General features: G+C 36.3%; 3 protein-coding genes across 7 annotated transcripts; all 3 read left to right on the forward strand.

Moving 5' to 3' along the window:
* The first annotated feature begins 1515 nt into the window (after positions 1-1515).
* Positions 1516-5504, forward strand: LOC107909340 (uncharacterized). The gene has a single exon (XM_016836822.2). The coding sequence runs from the start codon at positions 2318-2320 to the stop codon at positions 5126-5128; it is 2811 nt and encodes a 936-aa protein (XP_016692311.2). The 5' UTR covers positions 1516-2317; the 3' UTR covers positions 5129-5504.
* Positions 5505-6319: 815 nt separating this feature from the next.
* LOC107907804 (uncharacterized) lies at positions 6320-8930 on the forward strand. 2 transcript variants are annotated; one of them, XR_005904755.1, is made up of 4 exons: positions 6320-7691; positions 7777-8121; positions 8205-8298; positions 8383-8930. XR_005904755.1 is itself a non-coding variant. In XM_041080618.1 (4 exons), exons 2-4 carry the CDS (start codon positions 7983-7985, stop codon positions 8764-8766), a joined length of 612 nt encoding a protein of 203 aa, XP_040936552.1. In that variant the 5' UTR covers positions 6339-7691; positions 7777-7982; the 3' UTR covers positions 8767-8929. The 2 variants fall into 2 exon arrangements, 1 of the variants encoding a protein (XP_040936552.1); XM_041080618.1 differs by having other exon boundaries at positions 6339-7691; positions 8210-8298; positions 8383-8929.
* Positions 8931-16764: 7834 nt separating this feature from the next.
* On the forward strand, positions 16765-18893 carry LOC107908228 (putative B3 domain-containing protein Os03g0621600). 4 transcript variants are annotated; one of them, XM_041080633.1, is made up of 6 exons: positions 16765-17086; positions 17193-17559; positions 17649-17737; positions 17819-18170; positions 18262-18323; positions 18416-18893. In XM_041080633.1, the coding sequence occupies exons 1-6, from the start codon at positions 17003-17005 to the stop codon at positions 18461-18463; spliced, it is 1002 nt and encodes a 333-aa protein (XP_040936567.1). In that variant the 5' UTR covers positions 16765-17002; the 3' UTR covers positions 18464-18893. The 4 variants fall into 4 exon arrangements, with proteins under 4 accessions (XP_040936567.1, XP_040936559.1, XP_040936561.1 ...); XM_041080625.1 differs by having other exon boundaries at positions 16787-17086; positions 18406-18893; XM_041080627.1 differs by having other exon boundaries at positions 16791-17086; positions 18253-18323.
* Positions 18894-21660: the final 2767 nt, after the last annotated feature.

Here is a 21660-nt window from a genome sequence, read left to right on the forward strand (position 1 = left end):
ACTATTTTAATAATTTAACTTAAAAAAATGTGAACCATCTTAAATTTTAAATAATCAAAATCAAATTTTAAATTTTTTATTGATTATTTTTTTTTCTAAAAGAAAGACAACTAGAAGTTTATAGAATTAAATATTTATCCAACTAGATGTGCCCTTATATGATAGCATGAGTTTTATTCCATTGCAAATATATATTTTTGTCTACTTTCAGAAAAGCTTAAATGATCATTTAATTTTAAGATGGCCCATATTAAAAAAGAAATTCAAATAAACATTCATCACATGCTGCAAAAGCAAGTATTTTCTTTTAATATTATTTTTCCTTTAAATAATTTAATTTAATTTTTGTCAATTTTTAAAATGAACAATTAAAGAAGACTACTTACAATATTAATGTTCTTTTCATTAATTGTACATGTTTTTTTATTCATATAATAAATTTAGTTAGTAAAATTTAAACATTCTGTCAATTTAGTTTTGATTGAATAAATTTAGCTTATAATATTTACGCATTTTATCAATTTAGTATTGCTTTAATAAATTTAGCCTATAACATTCAAATAGAATATATAAATATTAAGAGCTAAATTTGTTATTATATCAATTAAAAATATATTTAATCGGCAAAAAATATTAAAGTTGTGATTAATTGTCTTTGGTTGCGAGGGGCAAAGCTAATTTTTTTTAGGATTTTAGTTGTATATTATATTATAATAGGGTTAAATTAAAATTTTATCATTTTTTTAAGTTAAAGTGTAATTTTACCAAGTACTAATTTATAAATTTATAACTTTTAAAGGGAAAAAATTAAAAATTTTCATTTTAAAGAGTTAGACCCTGCTAGCCCTTTGGTAACTAATACAACACTGGTTAATTGCTTACCTTCTAAATTGACAAAAATTAAATTATTTCAAAATTTTAAATATCAAATTGAGAAATTTCTTACCTTTATTAAATTGGGTTACAAATTGCTCATAACTCAAAATAGCAAAATACTTGTGATTGAACCAAAAACATACCTTATTTTATGATCTGATCTCATTTTAGATAATTATTATAGTGTCAACAAAACACTCAATCTTTTTGCATGTATGAAATACACCAATTAGCCACAAAAAAGAAGAAGAAAGAAGCTTTTTTTTTTTGTCCTTTTTAGGTCACTTTGTTTAGTAAGGTGTAAGTCAAATATATAGTTTTAGGCAGATAAAGCTAACATTGTTTTGCAATAGTAAAATGGCTGAAAATTTGTATATAAAATAAATGTAAAAGAATCTGATATGGGGAAAGTTAAAAATGAAAAAAACTGAAGGATTTGGAAGAGGTGGACTTTTTAGTTTTGCTTTTAGTTGGACAGAAAACAGCTTTTACAAGCCAGCTGATTATTTGACTTTTTTTAGCTAAGAGTTTTTGAAGAAAAGGTCTTTTCTTTATATAGGTCCCACCCACCACAAGAAAAAAAAATTGAATTTGGGATATTAAAGCTTTCATTTTTTTAATGTATAAAGAATTAAAAAAAAAGCATCAAACAGATAAATATTAGCACAGTTACAAACACTTCTCGTTTGATTTGTTAAGGAGAGTGGTTATCATTAAAAAAAAAATTGGGTAAGATCTTGGAGAGAGAGAGTCAATGAAAGAGAGAGAAAGACTGTGGTGGGTTATCATCAATTCTTGTTTTTGTATGTATTATTTTGGGTTTTTCACCTCTTCCCCAAAGTAATTGTGCATTTGATGTAAAGGGGATAGCTTTAAAAAAGGTTCCAATTTTTAAGCTGTTTTAATGGTGAGGTGGATTTGTGTTTTGGAGAAGGGATCTTTATAATCTTTGTTTTGTTCTTCTTGTTGAGCCTTTTTTGTTGGTTTCTTGATTTTTGAAGTGTCTTCTTTGAAGAGAGTTTTTTGGTTGTTGATTTTTGGGATCTGGGTTTTTGGGTGTGTTCTAGCTTTCTAGGGCTTTCAATTTATTCACCCTTTGACTCATTTAGTCTCTTCATTGGGTTCCCTTCCATTTTTATTCTTTTGTCTTTCTTATAAACATGGGCTTTTGACTTTCTGGTATACTTCCAATTCTGGGTTCTTCTCTGTGGGTTTTGCACCTGAAATAAAAGTTCATGGGATTCTCCTTTTCTCATATTAGTGCCTGAGATTTGCTTTTTTGGGGGTTTTTTTTATGGGTTGTTTTCCTCTGAATTGAATCCCTTTTTTCTGAATTTAGGGATTTCTATGGGTTTTTGTTTGATGTGTTGAAATCCCATTTTTTGTGGCGAATTTTAAGCTGGTTTTGTTTCTGGGTTTGTTTCAAGCTTTTACCGCTTTGATGCATCTTTCACTGTGGAAACCCATATCTCACTGTGCTGCTCTACTTTTAGACAAGAAGAGCAGCAAGAGAAGAGATGGGTCTGAATCAGCAGCTGAAATAAAAAAGAACCCATCAGTTCTTCGTAGATTACACGAGAACAAACTCAGGGAAGCTCTAGAAGAAGCATCTGAAGATGGGTCTTTGTTCAAATCCCAAAACATAGAACCTGATTCAACAAATCAAGATGAGAGCTTGGGACGGTCAAGGTCCCTTGCTAGACTCCATGCTCAACGTGAATTCTTACGAGCCACTGCTTTAGCAGCTGAGCGTACATTTGAGACTGAAGATTCCATCCCTGATATCCGTGAAGCTTTCAATAAGTTCCTCACAATGTACCCAAAATACCAATCATCAGAAAAGGTTGATCAGTTGAGGTCAGATGAGTATGCACATTTGTCACCAAAGGTATGCCTTGATTATTGTGGATTTGGGCTTTTCTCTTATGTTCAAACTTTGCATTACTGGGAATCTTCTACGTTTAGCTTGTCTGAGATAACTGCGAACTTGAGTAACCATGCGCTTTATGGTGGTGCTGAGAAAGGTACTGTGGAATATGATTTAAAGAGTAGGATAATGGATTATTTGAATATTCCTGAACATGAGTATGGACTTGTGTTTACTGTAAGTAGGGGATCTGCGTTTAAGTTGTTGGCTGATTCATATCCATTTCATACCAATAAGAAATTGTTGACCATGTTTGATTACGAGAGTCAATCGGTGAATTGGATGGCTCAGAGTGCTAGGGAGAAGGGTGCAAAAGTTTATAGTGCTTGGTTTAAATGGCCAACTCTTAAGCTTTGTTCTACTGATTTGAGAAAGCAGATTTCAAATAAAAAGAAGCGAAAGAAGGATTCTGCTACTGGTCTTTTTGTTTTTCCGGTGCAGTCTCGAGTAACAGGGGCTAAGTATTCGTATCAGTGGATGGCACTGGCTCAACAGAACAACTGGCATGTCTTGCTTGATGCTGGCTCATTGGGTCCCAAAGACATGGATTCGCTTGGTTTGTCCTTGTTTCGGCCAGATTTCATAATCACATCATTCTATAGGGTGTTTGGCTATGATCCAACTGGATTTGGGTGCCTCCTTATAAAAAAATCAGTCATGGGAAGCCTTCAGAACCAGTCTGGATCTACTGGTTCTGGAATGGTGAAGATTACTCCTGAGTATCCTCTCTATCTGAGTGATTCTGTAGATGGTCTTGATGGATTGGGTGGAATCGAGGACAATGAAGTTGGTACAAATGGTGATAAGCCCTCTGACAACCGTCCAGGTAAGCAGTTGCCTGCCTTTTCCGGTGTCTTCACATCTTCTCAGGTTAGGGACGTATTTGAGACAGAAATGGATCAAGATAATAGTTCTGATAGAGATGGAGCAAGCACCATATTTGAAGAAACTGAGAGCATTTCTGTAGGAGAAGTGATGAAAAGCCCTGTTTTCAGCGAAGATGAGTCATCAGACAACTCATTCTGGATTGATTTGGGTCATAGTCCTTTGGGGTCCGATGGTGCAGGTCAGTTGAATAAGCAGAAAATAGCCTCCCCTTTGCCACCTTTTTGGTTTAGTGGCAGGAAGAACCACAAGCGGCCCTCTCCAAAGTCAACATCAAAGATATATGGCAGCCCGATATATGACGATAAAGATGCGAACTTAGGGCATGATGATCATGTATTATCCTTTGATGCTGCTGTTTTATCAGTTTCACAAGAACTAGACCGCGTGAAGGAGATCCCTGAAGAAGAACTGTTTGCTGGAACGAACATCAGATCACAAAATCAAAAGAAGGCTTCTGATCATTCACATGTTCCAGAAATAGAGGAAGAACAAAGTACCAGCAAACCACTGGCTGTGGGGTCTGTATCTGGTTCTGCTATAAATGGAGCTCGCCTCAATAATGGGCTAGCAAATGGCTCAACTTCTGAAATTTCCTCGGAGATTAAAGAGAGTGCCATTAGAAGAGAAACTGAAGGTGAATTTAGGTTGTTGGGAAGGAGGGAAGGGAACAGATATAATGGTGGCAGATTTTTTGGGTTAGAAGATGAAAATCCTAGCAGGGGACAAAGGGTATCCTTTAGCATGGAGGACACCCGTAAAGAGCGCATGAGTCATACTTTAGAACCGGGAGAAGTGTCTGTGACCAGCCTCGATGATGAAGACTACACCAGCGATGGAGAATATGGTGATGGACAAGACTGGGACAGGAGGGAGCCTGAGATAATATGTCGGCATCTTGATCATGTTAATATGTTGGGGCTCAATAAAACGACTCTTAGATTACGGTTTTTAATTAATTGGCTTGTAACGTCATTGCTGCAGCTTAAGTTACCTAATCCAGATGGAGATAGCAGAGCGAATCTTGTTTACATTTACGGCCCGAAAATAAAATACGAAAGGGGTGCAGCTGTTGCATTCAACGTGAGGGATAGAAACAAGGGTCTCATTCATCCAGAGATTGTACAGAAGTTGGCTGAAAGAGAAGGTATCTCTCTTGGTATTGGTTTTCTCAATCACATACGAATATTAGATAGTCCGCGACAACAGCAAGGTGCTCTGAGCCTCGAGGATACTACCTTGTGCAAACCCATGGAAAATGGGCGACATGATGGGAAAAGCGGGTTCATAAGAGTTGAGGTTGTCACAGCATCTCTCAGCTTCCTAACTAATTTCGAGGACGTCTATAAATTGTGGGCTTTTGTGGCAAAGTTCCTTAACCCGTCATTCATCAGAGAGGGTACACTTCCAACAGTGGCCGAAGAAGATCCAGAGACATAATGAATCAAGCAATTCAAAAACCAGTCGTGAAACAATCCAGGAGTCTGACTGGAAGATTCAGAAGACCCTAAAGAGGATTTTGCAGGTACATTAGTATATGCATGGCTTGTTCTTCCTCAAGACTCTCCGATGCAAGTGGGTGAATTTGTTAATTAATGTTTGTTGTTGCTTGAAAATGTCCATTCTCTTTTGGAGGTTCTTGTAGAGTTGTTTTAGAAAAAAAAAATGTACCATTTTGGAAGTCACCATGACCTCAAAGCAGAAACTATATGGACAACTGTTACCACTTGAAAGCATTTCTGCTTTTGGTTTATACAACATTCCATTTTCTTCTCTGTAAAAAAGTAGCATCTAATTTTACCTTCTCATTTGCCTAGTTGGTTCTTGAACCATTTTTACTTTTTACCATAGTCAAGATAGACAAGCTTTTTAATGTGAGAATATCAAGATAGACAAAGCATGAATAAACTTTGTTGGAAGTTAGAAATTTTTGTTGGCTATATACCAAATTATGCTTTACTGTCAAATTAGAAGCCATGAAAGTGTAAGAATATCCATGGTAGATACTGGTGGGTGAAACACATTGTTTAGATTAGGTTGAAGTTCAATAGATCATACAACTTGTCAATAACATAAACAATCTTAATAGAATTGACATTAAACAACAAACCCCATCATGAAACTGGATTAATTAGTCAAAGAATCCAAGGGTGGACTGAAAATCAAAGAGTCTGTATTCGATGTCCTTTTCCAACTCGTAAATTATCAAAGGTTGGGCCATAGCCATTGAGTTTTGTTCCCTATGGAATGTAATGCTGAAGTTACATATCAATATCATTATGCTTTTCTTTCTTTTGGTTACTTATTTTGGATCCCACGTTCAACTTAGTGGGGTTTTTTTTAATAAAGTTGGTAGGGTATAAAAAAGGGGCACTGCAAACTTCTTTTCATATCCTGAAATCATGATTCAAGACCTACTTTAAGTTATATTTTTTTCCAACAATATCATCGTATGGTATCTTGTAGGCAAAGCTGTCTTGTACAGGGAACTTGTACGAGGTGGTTGATGATGGTGAAACATTGACAAACTTCATCTAAATTGAAAATTGCAGTTGGTCACCAGTTAAAAACCTGTTTGATATGGAAGATTTTGCATGTCATCATCTTTATGAAGTATTGTTATTATTGTTGTATATTAATAAGGGATAAGGTATGTTAAGGGGGGATCAACTCCTCACGGAGAAGTCTTTGAAGTGTCGTCCTTGGGGATGCCAACCCAATCCTTCAACAGTGTAAGGTATTATCTCTTAGGGAAGAGTTTTGCACCCTCCGTAGAGAGCATGTACGTTTGACAGAGGGGGAGGTGCCTCGATTGTATGTGGACATATGACCACCCACTAAGAAACAATGTGAGCACCTCGCCCTTGGTAGCTAGCTCAAGGGGTACCATATGCCCCAACAAATGACCTATATACCATAGGTTAGGAGTTCAAATCCCAAGGACAAAACACTCATATTGCCTCTTGGTGGATGGTTGTATGTTCACATACAGTCAAGGCATCTCCCTCTGTGAACCATACATGGCTTTCTATGGAGCGGGGGCAAAACTCGCTCAAGGGACAATACTTTCCATCGTTGAGGGACCGAGTCGGTGTCTTTGAGAATAACACTTTGAAGACTTCTCCCGGAGGAGTCAATCCGCACTCAACAAGGTGCAATGACAAACATGGCCAGAAATTTGGTTGATTTGTCAAAGGTGAACCATATTTGGTTGGTTAAACAAGCAACCATCTGGCTTATCCTTATAGTTTGGCCAGAACAGAGATAAAATCATAAAAAAAGCATTAAAGCCCCACTTTTCTAGCTTCTTCTTGCATCGCATAAGATCAATGGCAGAATCATAATATGGAATGATAGAAGTCAATCCATGCTTCCATTGCCTTTAACACCATATGCTCCATGCCAATGAAGCAATCCGGGGCTTTGTCTATCCTTTCTATTTTTTTTTCCCTTTAGTACAGAATGGTTAAGGCCCCATAATAAGAAGAGACATCATTGATTTTTATTAACAAGCCAAAATTCAGATAGGGCATTCCAAGAGTTTTATTAACATCAAATTTTCACACGTGTTTTCTCAGCAATGGCTGAAGGTAAACCTTAACCATAACAAAACAAACTCCATGATTTTGGTTCTTCCTTGGACAAGAGTTTTCAGCCAATGGAGGCCTTTTCGTTTTTTTGTTCAGAGCCAGTGGAATCAAATCAATTTTTAACATTTTTAGAAACTGGGAAAGCAATTCAACAGGAAATCCTGTCCATGATAGCTATAACTGAAATAGTATAAAAAATCCTGGACTGATACTATAGTATTCAATTGTGAGATACACCATAGTTTGAAAGCTATGCTTTATTCTCTGACAGATTCAAAAAGAAAGAAATAAAATGGAGAGCCAAAGGAGCAACTGAGAGCTGCAACAGTTGAGCAAACTTTCAATATGACTAGGAAACCAAACGAAGCCCTTAATTCTTCAAGGTCTTGGTAGGAGACTTTGATAAGAAGTTGGTAAGTTCAAGTCCTACTAGCAGCTATTTAATGTTTGATGTATATAATAACTTATTAGCTGCTGTTTTTGTTCTTTTCTTTGCAGAGAATTCCACCAGCTTTTGTGAAGTATGCTTCCAACGGAAATGTGACTACCATGTTCACCTTGTATTCTGACTCAGGGAACTCATGGCGAGTTTAAGTCAAAGTTCAACAAGGAAGCTACTTTTTCAACAGTGGATGGTCAAAGTTTGACAAATACCATGGCCTGGAAAAAGGGATTTTCTGGTTTTCTTTTTGGTTGATAGTTCAATGCTTGATGTTTTTATTTATAATCGAACAGCATGTGCAAAGAACATCAGTTTGGCTGCTAAGAAACCAAAGGGTCGACCCCCTAGAGTTAGCAGACAGATTGAACAAACCCCAAACAAGAAACCAAGAACAGTTTCTCGTGAGCCCCATCCTTTTCATTTCATGTATAATCCTCCATGTTCATTTTCCATTTCACTAACTTTTTTAATGTTTCATGCGTAGTTTAGGTGCACAGGAGGCTGAGTTTGTATCTGAAGTAACCCCAAAGCATGTTTCATTTCAAATGGTTGGGAAGGAATACCATAAATACTATGGTGTAAGAACGACTACTTATTAAATGCTGTTAACAAGTGTTAATTACTTTCTACATTCATGTAAATATCTGTTTCTTAAATTTCAGTATATTCCGCGTTGTTTTGTCAAAGAAACAGGCATGGGAAAGGAATCCATAACGGTAATTAAGGATCCAAGAGGAGGGATGTGGCTAATGAAGACCAACGTGAGCAGAGGACAGGTTCGTTTTGGTTGTGGATGGTTCCAGTTTCTGCATGGAAACGAAATAGCTGCTGGAGATACCCTGTTGTTTGAGCACCTTCCAAATACAGGCAATTTTATCCACATACAAGTTATTAACAAGGGTGGAAATGGGAATTGTGGGAGACTAAACAAGCAAGCAAATCCCTGTGAGGACACCAGCCTTGCTGCTAAGCGACCAAGAGGTCGACCTCGCAAGCAAATTGAAGAACCACCAAGCACAAAATATGCTCCAAGCACAGCTTTTTGAATATTGAACTGTTGAAGATGGTGACCATGGGTTACATTGTATGCCAGTCTTACTTTTGTTTGGTCTGTAAGAAAAAGAAATGGTATGATCATGAAATTGAAAAGCCCTTTAAGTTCGGTGATCAACACTTCATATCATTATTTTTCTGTTTATAGTACTTCCTCCATTAGACTAAAGATTTTAACAAGACCAAACACGTTACACTGACAATGATGAAGACTAAACACGTTACACAGTTAATTACTCTCTCATAATTCTTATTATAAGGTTTTAATTAATAGTGCTGGACAGATAAGATTATCTGCTATAATTGGAGATCCTAGCCTTGGTTTTGAATGGCTGAAGAGGAAGATGAAAGGCAAATACAAACGTTGGTCATTAAATGAATATGTCCTTCGGTTTCCCGTTGAGCTCAGAAACAAAGAATTTAGCAGTCAATGGCTAATAATCATCATTAAAATTGTATTAATTACTTTTGAAATATGGGTTTACAGGCATTTCCTTATGATGGATAAAATACTCAGCAATGGTCATTTAAAGTATATAAGCGACTCACCTTATTCCTTCAAAATAATTCCCCAAGACACTACCCAAAATGGAAAACTTGTAACCATTTTCCCATCATCTCTCTTTTATTTTATCTGATAGTTGCATGTATTGATAAGAGTTCTTTTACGGGGAATTCCGAAAAAGTTTGTGAAAAACAATGGAAATGGCATGTCAAGCCCAGCAATGTTCTGTGTCCAATCTGGTGAAGTATGGAAGGTGGAACTTACAAAATGTGACGGCAAAATATGGTGTGAAAATGGCTGGCTAGAATTTTCAAATCATTACTCTTTGTACATTGGACATCTTTTGGTTTTTAGTTATGATGGGAATAGCAATTTTCATGTAATCACCTTTGATAGGACTGCTACAGAGATACAATATCCCTACACCGGCAATTATCACAGGCAGTCCAAGTAATTCTGGAGCAGAATATCGAGCAATCCAGGAAACCGAGAGAGGAATCGCAATTGCCTGGCCCTCGCCCTCGCCCTCGCCCTCAGTCTCATAAGATGATGAGAAGTACAAAATCAGCAATGGAAACCGAAACCGAGTGCATTGGGAAGCCTGATTTTCCTTCTAGAAAGGGTGATACAAGCACGAACCATAACACAGTTCGACGATTGAATACTTGTGAAAAGGTTAAGGCTCTCGAGAGAGCTCGTAGTACTTTCAAATCTGAGAATCCATTTTTCTTGGTTGTCATTCAACCAGATTATGTGGGTCTTAGTCTCGGTAAAAGATATAGATTGGTAAGCAATCAATTGAATTCCCACTGTCAACATATATGTTAAGAAATGGCTTAAAATTGGTAGTGGATTGTTGTTGTTGGTAGTGGGTTGTTGGTGGTAGTGGATTAGTGGATGGTTGTTGGTGTCCATTTTCAACCACAAATCTTTGCCAAAGTTTTGGACAATTATGTCCTTGAACTCTCTTATAAATAGAGAGGTTCATTAGCCATATTAATCATCCCAAACCAAGAGAGAGCAAAGCTTGTTCTTTGAAAGCTAGGATTTTAGCTTTCGGGTTTTCTATAGGGGTTGAGAGTTGTGAGGTTCTCGGGTTGTGTCTTGAGTGTAAAACACTTGTAATCTTCATCTTGTTATAGTGAAATTTCTTTTCGCCTCTGCCCGTGGACGTAGGCATTAAAGCCGAACCACGTAAATCCTTGTGTTCACTTTATTTTTCGTTCCGGTCAATTTACTTGTAGTCATATCGGAGTTCACGAAACGATCCTTTCCGCAACAAATTCACCTTAGTTAACATATCTGCAGGATTCTTCTCGGTAGCAACCTTGCTGATAACAATGTCACCTTGCGTAACATGTTCCCGAACAAAATGATATCTGACATCAATGTGTTTGGTCCGTTCATGAAACATCTGATTTTTAGTCAGATGTATGGCACTCTGGCTATCGCAAAATACAACAGTGAAATCCTGTTGTAAACCCAAACTGCTTACTAGACCTTTCATCCACAATGCTTCTTTCACTGCTTCTGCTAACGCCATATATTCCGCCTCAGTCGTAGATAAGGCTACGGTAGACTGTAACACAGCTTTCCAACTAATGGCTCCTCCAGAATAAGTGAAAACATAACCCGTCAGAGATCTTCTTTTGTCCAGATCTCCAGCATAATCAGAGTCCACATAGCCCGTGACACTGCTAGTGCAGTCACTCTGATCATATACCAAGCATAAATCTGCAGAACCTCTCAAGTACCTGAGAATCCATTTCACGGCCTGCCAGTGTTCCTTGCCAGGACAACTCATGTATCTGCTGACCACACTAACTGCATGTGAAATGTCTGGACGAGTGCAAACCATTGCATACATCACGCTTCCAACTGCACTCGAGTATGGAATGTGAGACATTTGCTGCTTTTCTTCATCAGATTGTGGTGACAACTCTGCAGAGAGTTTGAAATGTGGTGCCAACGGAGTACTCACAGTTTTCGCTTTATCCATGCCGAAGCGTTGAAGAACCTTTTCAATGTAGTTCTTCTGCGACACACGAAGCTTGCCCGCCTTGCGATCTCTGTGAATATCCATGCCCAAAATTTTCTTGGCAGCACCCAGATCCTTCATCTCGAACTCACCACTCAACTGCGACTTTAACTTGTTGATTTCCGACATGTTTTTGGAAGCAATTAACATGTCATCAACATACAGCAACAAATAAATGTGCGAACCATCTGAGAGCTTCCGATGATAGACACAAGCATCATAGTCACATCTTGTGTAACCATGCTGAATCATGAAGCTATCAAACCGCTTGTACCACTGCCTTGGGGATTGTTTCAATCCATATAAAGACTTCTTTAATAGACAGACATGGTCTTCTTTACCAGGAACTGTAAAACCCTCTGGTTGACGCATGTAGATTGTTTCCTCGAGCTCACCATGTAAGAATGCCGTTTTTACGTCAAGCTGCTCAAGTTCTAGATCAGACTTGGCCACCATGGCAAGTAATACACGAATGGAAGAATGCTTTACGACTGGGGAGAAAACTTCATTGTAGTCAATCCCCTCTTTCTGAGTGAAGCCTTTAGCAACCAATCGTGCCTTGAATCTAGTTGCTTCAACCCCTAGGATGCCTTCCTTTTTCTTGAAGACCCATTTGCAACCAACTATCTTCTGGTTACTTGGCGGCTTAACCAACTCCCAAGTATGGTTCTTGTGAAGAGATTCTATCTCCTCACTCATAGCAATTGCCCACTGTGCCGACTCATCACACGTGACAGCCTCATTATAACTGGAAGGTTCTATACCAATGGACTCCGCCACACTGAGCGCGAAAGACACCAGATTAGCGTAACGCGGATTTGGTTTGATTTGTCTCTTCGTTCTTCCAGTGGCAATGCTATATGGTTTTTCTTGAGGTGACTCATCTTCATCGGAATCTTGCACCTCAACTTGATCATCCTGGACTGAAGTACCTTCCGTAGGAATTGGAGCGTCCACCTGACACTCCACCTGCTTCTCAACACCGTGATCTCCCATTCTATCTGACTCCTCCTTTTCCCGGGAATTTGTGGTGGATCGAAGCATGGATGACTCATCAAAAGTCACATCTCTGCTGATGATGAACTTGGACGAAACCGGATCAGGACACCACAACCTGTATCCTTTCACCCCTTGGCCGTATCCAAGAAATATGCATTTCTTCGCCCTCGGTTTGAGTTTTCCCTCATTTACATGAGCATACGCAGGGCAGCCAAACACTCTTAAACCAGAGTAATCAGCAGGAGAACCAGACCATACTTCCTCAGGAGTCTTCAGCTCAATAGCTGTTGACGGAGATCTGTTAACCAAATAACAAGCAGTATTAACAGCTTCAGCCCAAAATTCTTCACCGAGCCCAGCATTTGATCGCATGCAACGAGCTCGCTCCAAGAGAGTTCTATTCATGCGTTCTGCAACTCCATTTTGTTGTGGTGTTCGACGAACAGTGCGGTGTCTCACTATTCCTTCATTTTTGCAGAACTCATTGAATTCACCTGAGCAAAACTCCAAGCCATTATCCGTCCGGAATCGCTTGATCTTCTTTCCTGTTTGATTTTCGATCAAAGCTTTAAATTGCTTGAAGTTGATGAGAACCTCATACTTGCTCTTCAGAAAATACACCCAAACCTTTCTCGAGTAATCATCGATAAAGGTAAGCAGATATCTGTAACCACCTTTAGAAATTGTCGGAGAAGGCCCCCAAAGGTCAGAATGGAAGTAATCCACTGTGCCTTTTGTCTTGTGAATCCCAGTGCTGAACTTTACCCGAGTCTGCTTACCGAAGACGCAGTGCTCACAGAAATTCAACTTTCCTGTACACTGCCCAGACAATAATCCTCGTTTGCTTAGCACCGATAAGCCTCTCTCGCTCATATGCCCGAGCCGCATATGCCATAACTTCGTGGTGTCAGAATCTAGATCATCTGATGATGACACTCCCGCAACACCTGTAACCGAGGAACCATCGAGGAAGTAAAGGCCCCGCTCCAAATTACCACGTATCACAGTCAAAGCACCCGAGAATACCTTGAGAACTCCACCTTCAGCAGAGTACCGAAAGCCTTTCTTGTCCAACGTACTCAAAGAGATCAAATTTTTCTTCATTTCTGGAATGTGCCGAACATCAGTTAGAGTTCTAACAATACCGTCAAACATCTTTATACGAACTGTGCCAATCCCCATGACTTGACATGCGTGGTCATTTCCCATTAGTACTGAACCAGAATGCTTCTCGTATGTTGAGAATGCATCTTTCGAAGTACTTATATGAAATGTAGCTCCCGTATCAAGAATCCATCTCCCACCAGCGTAAGAGTCGGATACTGCAAGAACGATCTCGGCATCACTTGAAGAATCTGCATCAGCTACATTCGCACGATCATTTTGTTGCTCCTGTGATTCTGATTTCTCCTTCCTTTTCGGACAATCTACCTTCATGTGCCCGTACTTCTTACAGTAGTAGCACTGTATTCTCTTCTTGGACTGCGATCTAGGATGGCTTTTACTTGAACTTCCACCCTTTGCCTTGGATCTTCCTCGAGCAACCAAGCCTTCGCCTTCATTGTTTTCGACCACCTTACCAGTGATTTTCTTCCTCAACTCACTGGAACTTAAGGCATTTTTCACCTCCTCTAGAGTCAGGTCATCACGACCGTACATCATTGTATCAACAAAATTCTCATACGAGGGAGGCAAAGAACACAAAACAATTATTGCTTGATCCTCATCATCGATTTTGTTATCGATATTATTCAAATCCATGATAATGGAATTGAATTTATCCAGGTGCTGGGAAACAGGTGTACCTTCCTCCATCTTCAGGGCATAGAGTCTTTGCTTGAGGTAGAGCCGGTTCGTCAATGACTTCGTCATGTACTTGCTCTCTAACCGGAGCCACAAACCGGACGCGGTTTTCTCATCCGCTACTTCTCGTAGCACTTCATCTCCTAGACATAGCAGAATAGCACTATGTGCTCTTTCTAGCATGTCATCCTTTTGCTCTTCCGAAAGCGTGCTTGGTAATTTATCTTTACCAGACAATGCTTTTAGCAATCCTTGTTGAACCAGCACTGCCCGCATCTTGATGCGCCATAAACTGAAACTATTTTTCCCGGTAAATTTCTCGACATCATACTTAGTCGATGAAACACTTGTAGCCATAATTTGGAACCTTTGAATGAATGATAATATTTTCTTCCTGATGTGAAAGATCAGACAAAGCTGCAGTCACAGGGCAATTCAGAAAATATTATCACTCCTTCAACTACGCTCTGATACCAATTTACTTGTAGTCATATCGGAGTTCTCGAAACGATCCTTTCCGCAACGATATATGTATGCTGTTCATTCATTTTGTTATGTGCAGGCCATACCAGCTGACTTTGTAAGGGAAAATTTGATGAAAGAGCACTGTTCTATGACTCTTTGTCACTCAAGTGGGAAAAGTTGGATGGTTACCTTCAAGCAAAATCAAAAAGGGAAAAAGCTATATTCATTTCTACAAACTGGTTGGGGTAATTTTGTACGGGATAACAATTTCCAAGTCGGTCATATACTTAAATTTTCAGTGAAAAGTTAGTGGAGCAAAATTGTTTTTGCTACCTCAGCAACAGATAAATTTGCACCATCAATTTACTAAAGTTGTCTATCCTTTTATCCAACGAGGTTTTTTTTTTAATTTTAAATATATTAAAAAAATCTTTTCTAATAGGTAAATATATTAAATATATTAAAATTTTAAAATTAGTTATACTTAAAATTTTTTTAATATGTTCAAATTTTAATATATTTAAATGTATTAAGTATATTAAAAAAAATTAAAATTGGTTATACTCAATATTTTCTTCAACATATTTAAAATTTTAATATATTTAAATTATTTTTAAATTTCTTTAAAATTGTAAATATATTAAAAAAATTCTCTTTACCTATTAAAAAATATATTAAATATATTAAAATTTTAATATAATTAAAAGTTTAAAAATTTTTAAAAAGTATATTGAATATATATATATTAAAATTTTAAAATTGGTTATACTTAACATTTTTTTAATATATTAAAAATTTAAAATTAATTATAATTAACAATTTTTAATATATTTAAAATTTTAAAAAACTTTAAAAGAAAAAATCACATTGTAGCTTTGGAGTCTGGTGGCCCCAGTTTATTTGGCTCCACCTGAAAATAGAAATTTTTTTAAAATCCCTCGTTGTTTAAAAAATTACAGTAATTTTTTATATTTATACAGGTAGTACCATTCTATATAGCTCTATCAAAAAATTAATTTTTTTTATTCCGGTTGTTATGTAGCATGTTGGTGGCGCCAAACTCTCTAGCTCCATTAACTTTCACTGTAGATCTAAAGTCATTTATGCGTTTAATAAAAAAATGAGTCATTTATATAATTAATTAAATTTTTTTAGTTAATTTTATAAAAAAGCCTGCCTTTGAGCTAATAAATAGCATCAAAATATCCTTCAATGTAGTCATTTACCAAGGCCAGCATGCAAATTGCCATCAATCATTAGCTCCAACTGATGTGTTTCGTTCAGTGAAATGAAGGCTTTGATTCACTGAAGGCTTTGAATGCAATTGCAAGTCCACGGAAGGCTCCGTTGTATGCAAGTTGGGGCAGCCTGGAACCAGTTAGTTCAGCTTGGTGATTAAAACTGAATTGGCTTGGATGAAGGAGAAAGCAGAGATACCAGCCTGTAGGGTCTATGTCATTGATTCAATGATTTGTTTGTCGTGTAACCATTTCGAGGATCACTATGTTCGATTGTTTTCCTTAGTTAGCCATGATATTGTAACATGTGTCTAATGTTCTCTGTATGAATATTTCACCTGTAATTGAATTTCTGATCCTAGCATTACCTAAAGCTTTCCCTGTCTTCATTCAATTGCCTGGTTTCAGCACAATGAATCACTTGAATAAGGCCAAGGCCATAACTAGAGCAGAGATAAAGCATTAAACCCCACTTTTTCCGGCTTACAAGAAGTGCATAAAATTAATGGTAGAATCATCAGAATGGAATGCTAGAACCCAACTTATGCCTCCATTGCCTTCAAAATAAATGCAGTCTCCAAAGCTGACTTTTAGCACTTACGAAACCTGTTCTGTTCCACAGTGCCTGTCATTAAATTAAGCACTATAGGATGTCTATCACATAACTCAAATTTGAAAAGAAAAATGGTTATGATATTTTCACTATTCGGCACGAAATTATAGGTGAACAATTTTTGTATTTTTGCAGATACACATATTTTAGCCTGTGCTCCAACATTTATCAAGCAATTTCACAATATATGCTCCATGCTTATGAAGCAATGACTGAACATAAACCCATAAGTTAAGAAAACAAACTCTGGGTTCTTTCATGGTTTAGTATAGGAGCCTGGGGGGCTTTAAACCAAATCAAAATTTACCAATTTTAGAAACTGGGGAAAGAGATTTTATACTCTATAGGTAATGCTGTGATAGCTTTTCCTGAAAATAGTATAGAAAATCCCAGGAAAATGAAATCTCTGACACCGCTAAAATCTTTTTAACTCTAGTATCTTATGGAAAGTCATTTGACTGCAAATCTTCTGCAACTCCACGTTCAACAAAAAAATAAAAAAAAAAAAAGATAAAAAGAAAGAAATAAAATTGACAACTAAAGAAGCAAATGAGAGCAGTAGCAGTAGATGCAAACTTTGAATATGACTAGGAAACCCAAAAGAAACCCTTCTTTCTTCAAAATCTTGATAGGAAACTTTGATAAGAAGCTGGTAAGTTCAAATCCTACTAAACAACCATTTAATGCTTCTTAGTTCTTAATCACTCAAGTTTTCTGTATGTAGTTATTAAATGCTGTCTTCTTTGGTTTTTTTGCAGAGAATTCCACCAGCTTTTGTAAAGTATGTTTTTAAAGGAAATGTGCCCACCATGTTGACCTTGTATTCAGACTCAGGGAACTCATGGCGAGTTAGAATCAAAGTTGAACAAGGAAGCTATTTTTTCAACAATGGATGGTCAAAGTTTGTCAAATATCATGACCTGGAAATAGGGGATTTTCTGGTTTTCTTTTTGGTTGATAGTTCAACGTTTGATGTTTTCATTTATAATCGAACGGCATGTGCAAAGAACATCATTTTGGCTGCTAAGAAACGAAAGGGCCGATCCCCTGGAGTTAGCAGACAAATTGAACAAACCCCAAGCCATAAATGTACTTCAACTTCCAAGAAACCAAGAACAGTTCCTCGTGAGCCCCAACCTTTTCATTTCATGTGTAACCCTTCATGTTCATTTTGCATCTCACAAACTTTTTTTAATGTTTCATTCATGGTGTAGGTGTACAGGAGGTTGAGTTTGTATCTGGAGTAACCCCGAAGAATGTTTCATATGTAATGGTTGTGAAGGGATACAATAAATACTATGCTGTAAGAACACAACTACTTTATTCGATATTGCTGGCTGTTAGTGTTAATTACTTTCTACTTCATATATGTTCTTTTTTTCAGGGTATTCCGATATGTTTTACTGAAGAAGCAGGCTTGGGAAAGGTATCCATGGTGATGGTTAGAGGTCCAAAAGGTGGAATGTGGCCAATGATGACCACTTTTAGTTCAAAACAAGTTCTTCTGAGTGTTGGATGGTCCAAGTTTCTGCATGAAAACGAGATTGTAATTGGAGATACCCTTTTGTTCGAACACGTACCAAATACAGGCCATTTAATCCATGTCCAGGTTGTTAACAAGGATGGAACTGGAAACTGTGGTAGCCTTGCTGGTAAGCGACCAAGAGATCGACCTCGCGAGCAAACTGAACTACCACCAAGCACAAAATATGCTTCAAGTTCCAAGCGTACCAAAGGTCCTTTAACTTGCATTTCATCACTTCAATTTTTTTCATGTTTTTTAGTCTCATTTCATTTCAATCATCATTGCTTGTTTAGGTGTATCAGAGTTAATCTTGGAACAGGCTTCATTTGTAGTTGTTTTGAAGAAATACCATCAATACTCTGTTGTAAGAACTATGTCTTGATTATCTATTCTCAATTCAATGCTGTTTCTACTCCATTTTAAATATCTTTTACTTAAAATTTCAGTCTGTTCCAGCCAGTTTTGCCAAAGAAACAAGCTTGGCAGAGGAACCGAGCACGGTGATAAAGGACTCAGAGGGTAGGAAGTGGGAATTAAACATCTTGGTTGATGCAAAATCAAATGTTCGTCTAGGTGCAGGATGGTCACAATTTGTGCAAGAAAACAAATTAGAAGCTGGAGATACCATTTCGTTTCAACACATTCCCAACACTGGTAATGTAATTTACTTCAAGATCATTAGCAAGGCTAGAGCTGCAAATTATGGTGATGGAAGAAACATGAGAAAAAATGTCTGTTAAAAAGTGGTATCATTTGTAATGTCTGTTGTTTACCAGTTGTTGAAGATGGTGATGGTGGTTTGTAACTTGTATGATTGTGTTGTACCTGTCTATCTTTTGTTTTGATGGTAAGAAAAAGAATTGGTATGATCATGTATGAATTTCCAGGAACCCTCTTTGAAGTTGGAAAGTCATTCAGGAAAGCTTGATCATTATGTTTCTGTTTATAGTTAACTTGCTGCAGTAGACTAAAGATTTGTTGGAGATTGGATACATGACAATATGTACTTGACAATGCATGTACATGATGATATAGTTTAACAGATCCCATTTTTTGGTAATTCATATTAAAAATATTTTTAGACTTTCCAATTATATATTCTTTTATATAGCAAAGTAACTTTTTTATAAAAATAATTAATTATTTAAATCAATTATTTTTTTATAAAATATGAAAATAATTCAAAATCTATTATAAAAGTTAGTGAAGTCAAAGTGTTTGGCGCTATCAACATACTAAGTCAGCAATTTGTATTAAAAATTTATTTTTTTGGTGAAGCCAACATGTCAAGTTACCAATTTGCATTATAAAATTAAAATTTTAATTTTTGGTGGAATCATATAAAATAACGTTACTTTAGAAATATTGTAATTTTTAAAAGTATAGGAGATTTAAACAATTTTAACTTTTTCTAAATTGGCGTCACCAAATTTCAAAATATTAGCTAAATTTCAAAATATTAGCCTGTTATGTATATTTGCCTATTGAAACAACCTAAATTTTTTATTTTTTTGTTGGTTACTTTTTCTGATTTTTTGTTTTTTTTTTCATTTTTTTGTTTTTCATTTTAAGTTTTTTATTTATTTACTTTTTATAAAACCAATAACAAACAAATAAATAAAATAAATAAAGTAAAAATAAAAAAAAACTTAAAAATTAAATAAATAAAAAAACTTAAAAAGAAAAAAAAGAAAAGGACAGAATTAGAAAAAGTAACAAATGAAAAAAAAATTAAGCTGTTCCAATAGACAAATAGGCAAAACAAGCAAGTGTATTGGAATCTAGTAGCGCCAATTTATTTGGCTCCACGTGAAAAAGGTAAAATTGTTTAAATTTTCTATACTTTAAAAAAATCACAATATTTTCCTAGTATATATACAAATGACGTCATTTTATATGGCTCTACCAAAAAATTAATTTTTTAATACAGAATTGCTGACGTGACATGTTGGTAACGCCAAACACTTTGGCTCCACAACTTTTACTGTAAATTTTGGATTGTTTTCATATTTTATCAAAAAACAGATCACTTAAGTAATTAATTATATTTTGGGTTATTTTTATAAAAAACCCTCAAGTTCTTAATATGATTTTCGTTAGTGCACCTCTCATAATTTAATAGATAGATTAATCTGTTGTAACTAGAGATACTAGCCTTCTTTTGAATGGTTGAAGAGGAAGATGAAAGGCAAGTACAAAACTTTGTTTAATGAAATGAATCTATCATTTTGTTTCCCTCGAGTCCAAAAACAATGAATTTAACAGTAAATAGCTAATAATCATCATTAAAATTGTATTAATTACTCTTGAAGTATCGATTTATAAGAAATGAACGGAAAGCTAAGCAGTCAACTATCTCTAAGCATATGTTTCATAGTATAGTAACCAGTTCAACAGTCCCTGGAAAGTCGAATCAACCTATATTAGTTATTACTTCTTTTTTTTAGCTTGTTTTGTGTTTAGTTCTCAAAGGCTTATTCTAAAGCTGATCAAGCATGGCTGTTGCTTCTCATCAGCAAGGCAGTGATCTTTTAAAGTATATAAGCAACTCACCTTTTTTCTTCAAAACAATTTTCTTAGACACTATTCATAATGGAAAACTTGGAAGCATTCTCTTAAGACCTTTCTTTTATTTTATCTTATTCATAAACCTCAAGAGTATATGCAACTTACCAAGCGCTTTTGTAAAAATGTCAACCAATTGAACTGAGGTCGGAACATAAAAAGGTACAATCAACTCATCCTAAATTGTATCCCTAACAAAGTGACAATTCACTTCAATATGTTTAGTACGCTTGTGAAATATAGGATTCTGTGCAACATAAAATGCAGATTGACTATCACAAAATAAAGTAATAGCTTTAGGATGATAAACACCTAAACTCAATAGCAATGTCTTCAGTCACTTGAGCTCACAAGTGGCAGAATCCTAGACCTATACTCAGCCTCAATGGAAGAACGAGAAACAATACGTTGTTTCTTAGTTTTCCAGGAAATAGGAGATTGTCCCAGAAAGACAAGTCAGCCAGTAAACGAACGTGAGTTAACAGACAAGCAACCCAATTTGAATCATACCACCCCTTTAAGGACAAATCACTATCAAATCTCAATAGAAATCCTTGGCCAGGAGAGTCTTTCAAGTACCAAACAACCCACAGAGTTGTGTCCTAGTGCTTCTACCTCGGCTCATGCATAAACTGAGATAAAACATGAACCGAGTATGCTAAATCAAGTCTAGTCACTACCAAATAGATTAAACAACCCATTAACCATCTGTACTACTCAGAATTAGTCAAAACTGCCCATGGAGCATGCATCAATCTATGATTTTGCTCTGGGAATCTTACGGGCTTTGCTTCCAAATAACCAATCTCTGAAAATAATATCAAGTGTTTATTTCCTTTGACAAAGAAACATACCCAAAGAAATATTTTTGGAAGCAAGAATTGAGATACCCTTTACAAGTTTTTAAAGCAACATAATCATTCCTAAAAATAATCAAATCATCAACATAAACTAGCAAATTAATGTGTACAAATTCCTTAGTGTCTGTAAAGAGATTAATAAGAATATGATTGAAGAAACTCATAGCCTTTCAGTGTAGTAATCAGCTTAGCAAACTAATACCAAGGAGCATGTTTTAACCTATACAAAGACTTGTGCAAACGAAAAATTAGTCTAGGCATATCAAGTGCAAAACC

This window comes from Gossypium hirsutum, chromosome A02 (assembly GCF_007990345.1).
Source record: "Gossypium hirsutum isolate 1008001.06 chromosome A02, Gossypium_hirsutum_v2.1, whole genome shotgun sequence".
Classification (NCBI taxonomy): Eukaryota; Viridiplantae; Streptophyta; class Magnoliopsida; order Malvales; family Malvaceae; genus Gossypium; species Gossypium hirsutum.

Coding starts and splice junctions, on each gene's coding strand:
- LOC107909340 (XM_016836822.2), top strand. CDS start 2,318: ATGCATCTTTCACTGTGGAAACCCATATCTCACTGTGCTGCTCTACTT.
- LOC107907804 (XM_041080618.1), top strand. CDS start 7,983: ATGCTTGATGTTTTTATTTATAATCGAACAGCATGTGCAAAGAACATC. Junction 8,122..8,209: donor GAAACCAAGAACAGTTTCTC/GTGAGCCCCATC, acceptor TGCGTAGTTTAG/GTGCACAGGAGGCTGAGTTT. Junction 8,299..8,382: donor AATACCATAAATACTATGGT/GTAAGAACGACT, acceptor CTTAAATTTCAG/TATATTCCGCGTTGTTTTGT.
- LOC107908228 (XM_041080624.1), top strand. CDS start 17,003: ATGCAAACTTTGAATATGACTAGGAAACCCAAAAGAAACCCTTCTTTC. Junction 17,560..17,648: donor GAAACCAAGAACAGTTCCTC/GTGAGCCCCAAC, acceptor TTCATGGTGTAG/GTGTACAGGAGGTTGAGTTT. Junction 18,171..18,252: donor AAGTTCCAAGCGTACCAAAG/GTCCTTTAACTT, acceptor TTGCTTGTTTAG/GTGTATCAGAGTTAATCTTG.